The sequence below is a fragment of the Hippocampus guttulatus genome, chromosome 6, assembly GCF_054856545.1.
Source record: "Hippocampus guttulatus isolate MCC_2025c chromosome 6, RoL_Hgut_1.0, whole genome shotgun sequence".
In the NCBI taxonomy this organism is placed as follows: Eukaryota; Metazoa; Chordata; class Actinopteri; order Syngnathiformes; family Syngnathidae; genus Hippocampus; species Hippocampus guttulatus.
This window is the reverse complement of record NC_141266.1, coordinates 2,321,756-2,335,832: the sequence shown is the minus strand read 5'-3', so window position 1 is coordinate 2,335,832 and position 14,077 is coordinate 2,321,756. Positions and strand designations below refer to the sequence as shown.

Genomic DNA, 14,077 nt, shown 5'->3' with positions numbered 1-14,077 from the left:
GCATTTTCTCACCTCATTGTTGCATTCATCTTAGTCAGTATTTTTGTTGTTCAATTTCGTCTCGTTTTTGTATCCTTCGTGTTTTGGGCTATTTCATGGTCTTTCCATGATCAGCTATTTCCGTTCATATTATCCTTGCATTTTGCAAGCGTTTTTTCTTAGTCTTGTTTTTCCCTGGTTATTGTAACCAGTGTCCTTTGTTGTACTCTGTCGGTCTTGTGTTTTTGTATGAATAAACCCTTTTGTTCAAGGACGACGCATCGAACTGATGTCCACAATCGTTTTATTCATGGGACATACTGAAAACTACGGAGCCCCTAAGGCATTGGTGTCAAACTCAGGTCCTGGAGGGCCGCTGCCCTGCATGTTTTCCAAGTCTCCCTGTTGCAACACACCTGATTCAAATGAACAGGTTCAATGTCAGGCTTGCGCAGAGCTTGCTGATGATCTGATCATTTGAATCAGGTGTGTTGGAACAGGGAGACTTGGAAAGCATGCAGGTCAGCGGCCCTCCAGGACCTGTGTTTGACACCTATGCTCTAAGGGGACATGGAAGGAAAAAAAAAAAAACTTTGCGAGATGTCGCAAAGTATTCCAAAGTATTGCGAGATCTCGCAATCTTTATTTATTTATTTGTTATTTTTTAATGCTCGTTGACGTGCTTCCGGGTCATCGTACGTGTAACTGAAAACAACAATCATGGAGCGTGTTCAACCGTTTGTGAGTTTAATAGAATTTTACTTTGAAATTTGCTTGAAATACAAAGATATTTGTTGGGATTGTATGATTGCCTATTTCGACTGAGCCAGTAGAGGGCAATATAGCTCTACTTTTGTTTCAGAGTGAGTGACGTGGTCGGCCCTGTAAAAAGGGACACGCCTTTTCTTTTCTCTCTTCTCTCCACCTGTTCAATAAAACACGCCGATACATGGCTGATGGAAACACCTCGCTCAACTTGTCATTCTTGGATGTTAGGAAGAAGGATGCCAATCTGCACGTGCTGTGAAGCGACTCTGCTAACAATATTAAATCTGTTCTTGATGTTAAATACGGTTTCCAAAGAAGCGAAAGACATTTGAAGCGAGTGCTGAATCAAAGAGGACTCTTTCGTCGGAAAACGTTCAATGACTTGGGAGTCCTGGTTGACTTCATTCGCAACCAATTGCAGCATTCCGGACAACTACACGGTTACAGGTGGATGTACAGTAAGTGCAGAGAATATGGACTTCTTGTCAGGAAAGAGGATGTTCGTCTGGTCCTGAAAGAGTTGAATCCGAGAGGAGTGTCGTTAAGGCAAGCAAGACGTCTGAGACGACGAAACTACTTCTCCAAAGGGCCAAATTTTATATGGCACATGGACTCCGATGACAAACTGAAACCATTTGGAATTTGTATTAATGGGACTATTGATGGTTTTTCAAGGAAAATAATGTGGCTCAATGCCTCCACAACAAGTAGTGACCCGAAGTTGATTGGAGGTTACTACGTCGAAGTTGTGCACCGTTTGGGGGGTTGTCCTCGAATCGTTCGAGCTGATCTTGGGACTGAAAATGGTCACGTTAAAGGCTTCCAGCGTTTCCTGGTGCCCATACGCCAGGCAGCAGCCTTGACAGTTACTTGGATGGAGCCAGCACCGCCAATCAAAGAATTGAATATTGGTGGCGGTTTCTGCGCAGCCAGTGCATGGAGTTCTGGTTATCCCTCTTCACAGACCTCAGAGACAATGGCTTCTTTGATGGTGGATTTCTGGACAAAAGCATCCTCCAATTTTGTTGCATGGGACTTATTCGGGTGAGTTCATACATTCTGATAGACTCATTAATTACATGTGTATTTTTTCATGTGAGAGTGAGTTGATGGGAAAGTGGACAGGAACACGAAAGAAGGAAAGAAGATAATGGTGTGTGTGTGTGTGGGGGGGGGGGGGGGGGTCACAGTGTGAAGATGAAATGACCAAGGTAAATACAGATGAAGGAAAAGTGGGGAGTGGTGAGATGTGGTACACATGAGAGGGGAGGAGTGAGACAAAAATAGCAGCTTCATGCCATACTTTCTTGCTCATAAAAGCTGATATGACTGTGCAGCTCTTCCTAAATCTGTCTGTATATTATTTTCAACAGGATGAGTTGGATGACACGGCCCTAGTTTGGAACAGCCATCTCATCAGGCCCTCAAAGAACATGAATGTCCCCAGTGGTCGGCCCAACGTGATGTATACGTTACCTGAACTTTATGATACAAGGGACTTCCTCTCCCCAGTTGACAATGAACAAGTTCAACTGTGCAAAAGCCAGTGTGTCTTTCGTTTGACCATGCCTTGTGATCCAGATGTATTTGCATTGTGTGCTTTCTTAATGGCCCAGTCCGATCTGATGCCACCAAAAGATCCGTATCAGGCTGTGCACTTGTATTTGCACCTCAGAGAGGCCCTCACCGCAACTCTTTAAATTAGGAGGATTATGTTTTCAGGGTTCAGAGACATTAACTGTTGGTGAAAGTAGGTTTCCTTTCGAACACCAATCATATTAGAATGGTATTTATATTCTATTATTTTATATTCAAATGTAAGTATAAATTATAGCCATCTATGTTTTGCTTGGTGTTTGGGCCAAACTATATTATGGCTCCTCAACTGGTGTGAGAAGTAACATTTATTGAAGCCTGAATTTGACCATTGTCATTTCTTTTATCACTTCACTTTCAATGGATAATTGAAACACTTTTGATGACGAATAATATGTAGCCATCACAATTAAAAGCATTTTTTTTATCTGCTGTTTTTCTTACTGTATAAGGACAACATATTTGATCGACAATATAAAAGCATTATTGGTGTAAATAAACATTGTTTCTTGGTTGCTGACTTTATCCACAAATACTTGACCAACGTGGATGCTGAAGAGTATTCCTGCATACTTGTACACAGTGGCGGGCCGCGCATTTCAACCTTAGGCCTTCAGTGACGTCACATACATGACAACAATACAGTATAGGCTCGTCAAGCAGCACTTAATTTCGGGAGCATTTAAAACAGGGGTGCCCATCACGTCAATCCTGATCTACCGGTAGATCTAAGACAGGTCCCAAGTAGATTCGAGGAGGAAAAAAACAAACAACCATTTGTGTGTCTTTGTACTGTCATTAATATATTTTTTTGTGTTAATGTACGCTGCACCCTAATCATCCTATCAGTCTCATTTTCACAAAAAACATATTTAAAAAATAAAATAAAGCAGGTACATCTTGAATTTACGATGGCGCGTGATTACGTCACCGGAAGTTGTTAGCGCTCAGCAGTCTTCAATTGCAGCTTTTGATCAGAGCTGTTGCGCTCTATCTTTTATTGTCATTATTCTCATTCAGAGTTTGCTTCGTGTACAATTCACCGAGGGCACGGACAAAGAATAGGAATCTAGGAGGGTCCAGGGAAGCACTTTAAAATGGTACGTGTGAGCTACGATAGTTAACAGGCTGCAAAAGTGCATTGCATGCCTCAGTTTCAGGCTGTTTCTCATCATGGCATGCGTGTGCGTGTGCGTATGCGTGTGCGTGTATGTGTGCGTGTGCGCGCGCGTGCCAGTCAGGGTAGATCCCGGGAGGTTAATTGATCGAAAAGTAGATCTTCGGTCCAAAAAGTATGGGCACCCCTGATTTAAAACCATCAAGTATGCATCCACAATTAAGAGCAGGAAACTAAATTGATAGATATTGTCAAAAATAAAAAGATGATTTAAAAATACTAAATAAAATGCCACCCAAATTACGCTGTGTGATCTTAAGTCTGTCCAATAAATTGCACAATGTCGAAGTTTCATATAAGACACCAACCAAACAATAACAAAACAAACTATTCTTTGAAAATAAAGTTAACAGATCATTTGCATTTTGAGAATAGGCTATACAACAGCAAATAACTGACGATGTTGAGCAGCTGAGATTGAACGAACTTTAGTGCACGAAGGTGACTACAATGCGGCGTTATAAATTGCAGGTGAGCAGATTCATTTGATACATCTTTGTATCTTTGTCATTTTATTTCATTACCATTAATTTAATACGAATGAAATAAAATGACAAGAAGAAATGTAAAATAAAATTCATTTACTCACCAATGTAGTGCCTGTTCACTGAGCTGCACATCTATGCGAGTGTCCCCAAACGTTTTTAAACGCACCATACTTTGTAAGTGCCCAGCCGTGCTCTAATGTTTCCTTGCTGCCTTGGTAAAACAACTTAAATGGGTAAATCCAGTGTGGCTCCAAACACCAAATCGGTCCGTTGCAAGCAATAGGCATTCCCAGCAGTACAATTTGCAGCGTTTCTCAGAGGCTGTGAGCCACGGGTACCGTTCATAATTGCTCATCTGAAAATGACGGGCAAACCTTTTTCCTTGCTTGGACAGGCTAGCTCGCGCAGGAGTTGCGCGACATCTTCGCACAATATCCAGCTTTTCGTGGAAGGTCCGTCTTGAAAATTGTGTGGAAAGTAGTTCCGCAACCAGATCAACGTCTTCTTCTTCGGCCGTTTGGGGTTAAAATACAGTGATAGCTCCCTCTAGCAGGCGTTATCCAATCACTGAACGCGCACGTCCAGTCTCGACGTAAGGCATTCTAGCTGGCCCCGGTGCGCAGACTCGTGATCTGATTGGCTATTGCAACCTGACTGTGCCCATTCATTTTCAGCGCACAGGGGCCTGCTCTGTTTAATCTGAAGGCCCGGAGCAAGTTTAATTTACCTGGCAACACAAGCTAGCTGAAATATGATTGGTTAAAAGCTCTACCATAATAAATAAGTTATTTATCGAGTTGCATTCAATGTTATTTAAAATAACATTGAAAGCCACTCAACTAAGTGGAAATAATATGACGTAAAGAATACAGAGAATAATTTTGTTTACATATTTATGAAAATAAAATAACATGAATTAAATTTATGTTATTGTACGAATGTTTAGGCCAGCAGAGAAGGCCTTGCTGGCCCTGAGGGTCCGCCACTGCTTGTACATCATCCCAATTGAATTTTCACCTGCCTGTAAATGATGACTATGTAATTGTCACTCCTCACTTTCGTCAGCAGGTGGTGTCTTGTGTTTTAAAAAAACTGTTAGAATGATTTGGAACAAATTTTATTCACATTGACAAATTCTTACAAACATCAATCTCAAAAATTTTAATGGAATATAAACTAGAAAAACACTTCTTTTTCTTCTAACAGTGCAAATATTAGTAACCATTTATGATGTATCAACTTCAAACCTTTGGGTCAAACTGAAAACTCCCATCTTACCTGAAACCATCATGAGAATAAGTGGTGCAGAAAATGGAAAGAATGGAGAATTAACGTCGAATCAATTGCATTGTAATATAAGCAGACTGCCCTTCACGTGGTTAACTATGCCAAATGTTTTACATCTCAAAAGTGCAAACGAACAACAGAGCCAATGAAATGCTTCAACTCACTCGATCTATATAGATACTGTATATACAGTATCTATATATATATAGATATCTATTTTTCTTCTCATGGGCTCACCACCCATGGGAGGGGCCAAAGGGGTCGGGTGCAATGTGAGCTGGGCAGCAGCCAAAGGCGGGGACCCTGGCTGTCTGATCCTCGGCTGCAGAAGCTAGCTCTAGGGACGTGGAATGTTACCTCTGTGGCAGGAAAGGAGCCCGAGCTGGTGTGCGAGGTAGAGAAGTTCCGACTGGATATAGTTGGACTTGCCTCCACACATAGCCTGGGTTCTGGTACCAGTTCTCTCGAGAGGGGTTGGACTCACTTCCACTCTGGAGTTGCTCACGGTGAGAGGCGCAGAGCAGGTGTGGGCATACTTATTGCCCCCCGGCTCAGTGCCTGTACATTGGGGTTCACACCGGTAGACGAGAGGGTTGCCTCCCTCCACCTTCGGGTGGGGGGACGGGTCCTGACCGTTGTTTGTGCATATGCACCAAACAGCAGCTCAGCGTACCCACCCTTTTTGGAGTCCTTGGAGGGTGTGCTGGAGAGTACTCCTGCTGGGGACTCCCTTGTTCTGCTGGGGGACTTCAATGCTCACGTGGGCAATGACAGCGAGACCTGGAAGGGCGTGATTGGGAGGAACGGCCCTCCCGATCAGAACTCGAGTGGTGTTTTGTTGTTGGACTTCTGTGCTCGTCACGGATTGTCCATAACGAACACCTTGTTCAAACATAAGGGTGTCCATATGTGCACTTGGCACCAGGACACCCTAGGCCGCAGTTCGATGATTGACTTTGTGGTTGTATCATCGGATTTGCGGCCGCATGTTTTGGACACTCGGGTGAAGAGAGGGGCTCAGCTGTCAACTGATCACCACCTGTTGGTGAGTAGGCTCCGATGGTGGGGGAAGATGCTGGTCCGTCCTGGCAGACCCAAACGTATTGTGATGGTTTTTTGGGAGCGTCTGGCGGAATCCCCTGTCAGAAAGAGTTTCAACTCCCACCTCCGGCAGAGCTTTTCCCATGCCCCGGGGATTGCGGGGGACATTGAGTCCGAATGGACCATGTTCCGTGCCTCTATTGTTGAGGCGGCCAATCTGAGTTGTGGCCGTAAGGTGGTTGGTGCCTGTCGTGGCGGCAACCCCCGTACTCGCTGGTGGACACCAGCAGTAAGGGATGCCGTCAAGCTGAAGAAGGAGTCCTATCGGGCCTTTATGGCCTGTGGGACCCCAGAGGCAGCTGACGGGTATCGACTGGCTCAGCGGAACGCAGCTTCGGTGGTCGCCGAGGCAAAAACCCGGGCGTGGGAAGAGTTCGGTGAGGCCATGGAAGCCGACTTCCGGACGGCTTCGAGGAAATTGTGGTCCACCATCCGACGTCTCAGGAGGGGGAAGCAGTGCACCACTAACACTGTGTACATTGGGGGTGGGGCGCTGCTGACTTCGACTCGGGACGTTGTGAGCCGGTGGGCAGAGTACTTCGAAGACCTCCTCAACTCAACCAACATGCCTTCCTCGGAGGAAGCAGAGTTTGAGGATACTGAGGTGGACTATCCTATCTCTGTGGTTGAAGTCACCGATGTGGTTAAAAAGCTCCTCGGTGAGATCCGCCCGGAGTTCCTCATGGCTCTGGATGCTGTGGGGCTGTCCTGGTTGACACGCCTCTGCAGCATCGCGTGGTCATCGGGGAGAGTGCCTCTGGATTGGCAGACCGGGGTGGTGGTCCCTCTTTTTAAAAAGGGGGACCGGAGGGTGTGTTCCAACTACCTCCGCCTCCCTGGTAAGGTCTATTCAGGGGTGCTGGAGAGGAGGGTCCGTCGGGAAGTCGAGCCTCAGATTGAGGAGGAGCAGTGTGGTTTTTGTCCTGGCCGTGGAACTGTAGACCAGCTCTACACCTGTGACACCTGACCGTGTACCGCTTTAGGCGGCTGGACAAGGCTTGGAGCCTTTGTTTGGCAGTTTCGAGTGCTTCAGGTATGGTCATCTGGAGGTACCTCTCGGTGTCGGCCTTTTCATCACACCTCTCTGGGCCTCCGGCAATTGACTCACATCTTTCCGAGCCGCCTTGATCTTAGCCTCCAACCGTCTTTTCCATAGTGGATAACGTATCTCATGGTTGCTCTTATAGCCAAGCATCTCTAGGATCACTGATGCTGAAGCGTATATCAGCTCATTGGTTTCCGTGATCGTTACGGTAGGGATCCCCCTCAGTGCTGCATTCACACTTTCCATGAGGCTTTCAGGTGGTACTTCACATTGCCGTTGTAATCGGTTTCTAGGTTGCCCAGCTTTCATTCTCGCCATGATCTTAGCTTTCAGGTCAGTTGCTGCCTCGCCCAGCATTTCATTCATTGGGGCTGGCCGCCCAATCTCATCATCTGCATTCATTGGGGCTTGCCTACCAATCTCTGATATGACCTCCTCCTCTGATCTGGCAGCCTGGGGCCCTTCACCATGGAACCTGCGTTGTACCTCATCAATCTCAAGTTGTGACAGCAGTTGCCGTTTGTGGATGTTGGAACACTGAGCTACTAGTTGTTTCGTGGTCACCCGTGACTGTGGGTTTCGAAGTAACCATTTAGCCCACATTCTCTGCATGTAACCCCTCTGACTAGGGTTGCTTGAGTAGTAGCATTCCAACAGAGCCATGTTATCGCATCTCGCCCATCTCCGCTTTGTTCCAGTAGCCCATTTTTCATCAAGCTGCTCTCGTTCCCCAGCACCTGACGCAGACCTTCATTTTATTGTCTCTCATCATTGTATGAGGTAGGCATTAGCGTGAAGGATCTTGCCTAAGGACCCACACTGGATGGTGTATGTGCCCCAAGCGGGATTCGAACCACCGTCTCCCGTACGCCAAACTGATGTCTTACCAACTGAGCTATCCAGCCGCATAGCTCATATATATAGCGGCTGGTAAGGCTGGATAGATGCCTTACCAACTGAGCCGCTCAGTTGGTAAGGCCATGGAAAGAGTCTCAGATATGAAGAACTGGACAGCACCAGGCCCGGACATGGTCCACACCTACTGGCTAAAGAAACTCACAGCACTCCATGAGTGCCTAGCAGCACAAATGAACCAGCTGCTGAGGGATGGGACTCACCCAGGATGGCTAACGGAAGGGCGAACGATCCTGATCATGAAGGATCCCTCAAAGGGTGCAGTCCCATCCAACTATCGGCCAATAACCTGTCTCTCCACAACATGGAAGCTCATGTCAGGCATCATTGCGGCTAAGATAAGTGGACACATGGATCAATAATAATAATAATAATAATGCATTTTATTTAAAAGCGCCTTTCATGCCACCCAAGGACACTGTACAGACAATAAGAAAATACAATGTAAAAATTAGTAAACGAGATATTATATAAAAACAGGACATAAAATCATAAAATCATAAAAACATAGGAAATGGAAGAGCTATGTGTTGTAGGCAATCCTGAACAGTAATACATGAGCGAAGCACAGAAGGGCATTGGTAGAGATACCAGAGGAGCCAAACATCAGCTCCTGGTTGACAGAACAGTCGCACAAAACTGCAGGTCCCGACATACCAACCTGTGCACAGCCTGGATTGATTACAAGAAAGCCTAAGCCTAAGTGTCCATCAAGGTGATGCACTCTCCCCACTGCTGTTCTGCATAGGACTGAACCCCCAAGCCAAGTAATCACCAAGACAGGCTATGGATACCGCCTCAGAAATGGAGCTACGATCAGTCACCTCCTCTACATGGATGACATAAAGCTGTATGCTAAGAGCGAAAGGGACATAGACTCCCTGATCCACACAACCAGGATCTACAGCAGCGACATCGGGATGTCATTCGGGCTTGAGAAATGTAGTCGGATGGTGACTAAGAGAGGAAAGGTAGTCCTCACTGAAGGGGTCTCACTCCCTGAAGGAACAATAGCAGACATTGAGGACAGCTACAAGTACCTCTGTATACCACAAGCCAATAGCAACCTCGAACTGGCAACAAGGAAAGCGGCTACGGCCAAATACCTCCAGCGAGTGAGGCAAGTCCTAAGAAGCCAGCTCAATGGCAAGAATAAGACCCGGGCAATAAACAGCTATGCCCTGCCAGTGATCAGATACCCTGCAGGAATAATAAGGTGGCCAAAGGAAGAGATTCAGATCACGGACGTTAAGACCCGAAAGCTCCTAACCATGCATGGAGGGTTCCATCCCAAATCCTGAGACTGTACGCAAGCCGAAAGGAAGGAGGCCGGGCACTAGTGAGTGTGAGAGCCACTGTCCAGGATGAAACATCCAAGCTCCATGAATACATCAAGGAGAAGGCTCCAACGGATGACGTACTCAGAGAATGTCTCAGACAATGGGGAACAGAGGATGAGGCGCTGGAAGAGGGACCATCATGGGAGGACAAGCCCCTACACGGGATGTACCACCGGACCATAACTGAAGTGGCTGATCTCAAGAAGTCCTATCAGTGGCTAGAGAGGGCTGGCCTGAAGGACAGCACAGAGGCACTCATCCTGGCTGCTCAGGAGCAGGCCCTGAGCACCAGAGCCATTGAGGCCCAGATATACCACACCAGACAAGACCCAAGGTGTAGGTTGTGCAAAGAGGCACCTGAGACGATCCAACACATAACTGCAGGGTGTAAGATGCTGGCAGGGAAAGCCTACATGGAACGTCATAACCAGGTGTCTGGCATAGTCTACCGAAACATCTGTGCGGAGTATGGACTGGAAACCCCAAGGTCAAAATGGGAAACACCTCCGAAGGTGGTGGAGAATGACAGAGCGAAGATCCTGTGGGACTTCCAGATCCAGACTGACAAGATGGTAATGGCGAACCAACCAGATATCGTGATCATAGATAAAGGGCAAAGGAAAGCCGTCTTAGTGGATGTAGCGGTCCCAAGTGATGGAAACATCAGAAAGAAGGAACATGAGAAACTCGAGAAATACCAAGGGCTCAGAGAGGAGCTGGAGAGAGCCTGGAAGGTAAAAGTGACAGTCGTGCCTGTGGTGGTCAGAGCACTCGGGGCAGTGACCCCCAAACTAGATGAGTGGTTGCAACAGATCCCGGGAACAACATCGGACATCTCAGTCCAGAAATGTGCAGTGCTGGGAACAGCAAGGATACTGCGCAGAACCCTCAAGCTTCCTGGCCTCTGGTAGAGGACCCGAGCTGAATGAGGGACGGACACCACCCGAGGGGTGAGATGAGGATTTTTATTTATTTTTTTTAATGTATGTGTGTGTGTGTATACATACACACACACACATTAATATACTGTATATAGGCCTGATCAGGAGAGTTGTCAGGTTTAGAGGATGTCCATTTCTAAGTACTTACTGGACAAGATATTGTCAAACTCTGTGCGGAGTTCAGGGTAAGAGCTGTATGTGCATGGTACTTCAAGTGTGGCTCCTCGGGTATGGGCAACAGGCCTTCTGTTGAGTCCACTTTCACTATTGAAGCGTACCAGAATTTTGTCAACAAAGATGACAGAGGAACTAGTCCAGAAACGCAGAATTTTTTCAGCTTTGTTTTGATCAGCATTTTTCGCATAACGTTGAAGTTAGTAAAAGGTTGCTTGCTCCTCCTGAGACAACACCATCTTGGTTGTTTCAAGCAGTTGCAACACTCTCTTGCCTGTGGCCTTCTTTGAATCATACAAGGACAACACACTTTCCTTGTCCGGTAATTTGTAATGCACAAGTCGCAATATTGTGGGGAAACAATCAAGAACATATTTGGGCTTTTGTAGAAGGGCTTTATGAGCCATTGTTTCAATGGAAGGCTGTAAGATATTCTTTGGAGGGAGGAAGTGGGAACCCATCCTTGTAAATACGTCAAGCAAGTCCTCTTCATCACTTTCCTCCATTGTGCCTTGGAGGCCCTTCTCAACTGCTGACCTCTCAATGGGAGGAAAGTATTTAAGGAATGATGAAATTCGGATGTCTTGATCAACTGAGTCAATGCCATGGATGCAGGCTAACACGAAAGCCTTTGATCGCCCCACTGGCATGACACCATGGTCTAATAATCCTTTCACCCAGATCCGCCCAACCGCTTGCCATTCAGCCTCACAGAAATCTGGCCTTAGCCTTGGAACCCGCTCTGTTTCCCCTTCACACTGTTCAAGAAATTGTTCCCAGAATGCACTGTAACCCTCCCTTGACACTCCAGCATCATTAATAGCTTTTTCATTTGCAAAATTAATCTTTAAATTGAATTCCATTTTGCTGCTGTCCATAAACACAAACAAAAGATCATCAACAACCTTAATCCTACAAATGGATTCATGCCATGGTGTTCTTGGATCTCCTAGATTGTTAGGTGAGGTTGAAGGGGATAGCTGACTGCCTGAAATTGAGTCTTGTTATAGTATAGTAATTTATAGTTATAGTAATTCCATACTGATTTTAAGAAATGTCAAAACAGAAACAAGATAAAATATTTCAGAAACTGAGAAGTACAACTATGTACTGTCATTAATTAGCTGGATATTTCACACTTTCAAATATGTATTTTAACACCTGCGTTAGTATTTCTACCTTACCCCAATGATTACTGCCGCCTCATCCTGATCTATTCTAACAAGGCTGTCATCTGGATCCCATACAACTGTATCCATCCATCCATCCATCCATTTTCCGAACCGCTTGATCCTCACTAGGGTCGCGGGGGGTGCTGGAGCCTATCCCAGCCGTCTTCGGGCAGTAGGCGGGGGACACCCTGAATCAGTTGCCAGCCAATCGCAGGGCACACAGAGACGAACAACCATCCACGCCCACACTCACACCTAGGGACAATTTAGAGCGTCCAATCAACCTGCCATGCATGTTTTTGGAATGTGGGAGGAAACCGGAGCACCCGGAGAAAACCCACGCAGGCCCGGGGAGAACATGCAAACTCCACACAGGGAGGCCGGAGCTGGAATCGAACCCGGTACCTCTGCACTGTGAAGCCGACGTGCTAACCACTGGACTACCGGGCCGCCCACAACTGTATCTGCTTCTTCAAATGTGTCATAACAAATATACTCCAGCTCTGAGAGGAGGCATTGGGAACTGCTCTGTTCAGGTCAATAATCGCAAAGCAAGCGTCAGAGAAATCTTTGGAATTTGGCAGATTAATCCAAACGGCATCCTGTTCATTTGTGTTGGTGTCCTGCCCCTCGCCAATGTCTGTTTCATATTTGTTGTTGGCGTTGAATGAGATGGTTGGGATTTTCCTGCCCCTTCTGCTGTTCCAGTCTCCGTAATTCCTTTTTGTTTTTTGAACCTTGCTTGCAAATGCAGACTCTGAAACAAATTCAACAAATACATGTTGTGAAAACTATACAGATTAGGATTAAATTTCAGAACCAGTATTAGATTGTTGTGAATTTTCCCTCAGATGCATTTTTAAGCAAACACTTCACGACTGTCCGTGTTTTATGTTATGTGTTGTGTTTATTATTTTCTTTATGTTAACGGTTTTGTTGAGCGCTTTGTTACAGCTGCTACTGTTGTGAAAGCGCTACATAAATCAGGATGTATTGTATTGTGAACATGTTCATTGCTGGGACACACAGTGTTTTTAGATTTTTGAAAGAGCAAAATGACTTCACTTCTGTTTTGCTTCAATCCAACATGACAAAAATTGCACCAAGTGGCACAAACCTGTTCTCCAATGTCACTGTCAGATGAGTGTCCATCATTTGCATCAAGATGAGATCCATCTTCAAGACTCTGTGAACTTTCTCCCACCACATTGGGAAGAGATAAAGGAGCTTCACTGCATTCATCCAGTTGAAATGTTGGAGGATTTTGTTTTGTGGAAATGTAAAATCTAAGAAGCTTCAATTTGGTCTTTTCATAGAGTCTGCCAACCGTTTCATCGAGAGCAATCTGATTTCTTTTAAAATCGCAGACCTCAAAAGTAAAGTCACCAACTGGTCCTTTTTTTGAGCTTCCATCTGGGAAAAATAGCTCTTTTCCCAACTCCAAAATCTGAGCGACAGTTGCTGTTTTTTCCATGATGGCATGCCTTGTTCCTCCACCATTGCTTGTCCTCACTTGATGGTAATCATTGCTATGAAAATGGAGCCACCCAATTTCAATCTTCCTGTGAGTCTTTTCAGCAGAAACATTTTTCTTGCCATTCTCTCATCATGGTGTTGGAGCACACTTGGAGATCCACCCAGTACACCTTTTTTCCTCGATCTTATTTTGTCTCTTAATCTTTGGAGGAGCATTTCATTATCACCACTGGACATTTTTTGTTGACAAAAGCAAAGGACAGCTATTCGATCACCATAGGAAGTGATATATTTGCCCATTTGCTCTTCAGTCATCAGAGAAATTACTGCCATGTCAACCTGCAAAGATAAATTGTGAGAATGAATACTTTTGAATTTTGACTTAAGTAATAATAACTTTTAACAAATGTAACATGAGTGATGGTACAGAGCAGTCATCATTATTTGTATTCAATATTACATAATATAATCATAATACATCAGGAAGCGGCAGCACATTTACTAATGTTGGGGGAAGAGCGGCCTTCTCTCTCCTGCGTGTTCGCTGAATTTCGGACGAGGAGAATTCTGGTAATCCAAATAAACTCTGGAATCGATGAACAGTTCCTTCGAAGCTTT

At 45.4% G+C, this 14,077-nt stretch overlaps 1 protein-coding gene and 2 pseudogenes across 2 annotated transcripts; 1 reads left to right on the top strand and 2 right to left on the bottom strand.

The window, feature by feature from the left end:
• The first annotated feature begins 863 nt into the window (after nt 1-863).
• Nucleotides 864-2,792, top strand: LOC147203288 (uncharacterized; annotated as a pseudogene). Its single transcript, XR_015101266.1, has 2 exons — nt 864-1,791; nt 2,121-2,792. The product of XR_015101266.1 is annotated as an uncharacterized LOC147203288 (transcript).
• Nucleotides 2,793-9,706: 6,914 nt separating this feature from the next.
• Nucleotides 9,707-12,086, bottom strand: LOC147203287 (uncharacterized; annotated as a pseudogene).
• A 117-nt stretch (nt 12,087-12,203) lies between these two features.
• LOC147203286 (uncharacterized) lies at nt 12,204-13,774 on the bottom strand. The gene is made up of 3 exons (XM_086113549.1): nt 13,607-13,774; nt 13,101-13,574; nt 12,204-12,740 (listed from the first exon to the last, which is right to left on the bottom strand). The coding sequence occupies exons 1-3, from the start codon at nt 13,772-13,774 to the stop codon at nt 12,516-12,518; spliced, it is 867 nt and encodes a 288-aa protein (XP_085969675.1). The 3' UTR covers nt 12,204-12,515.
• Between the last annotated feature and the right edge of the window lie 303 nt (nt 13,775-14,077).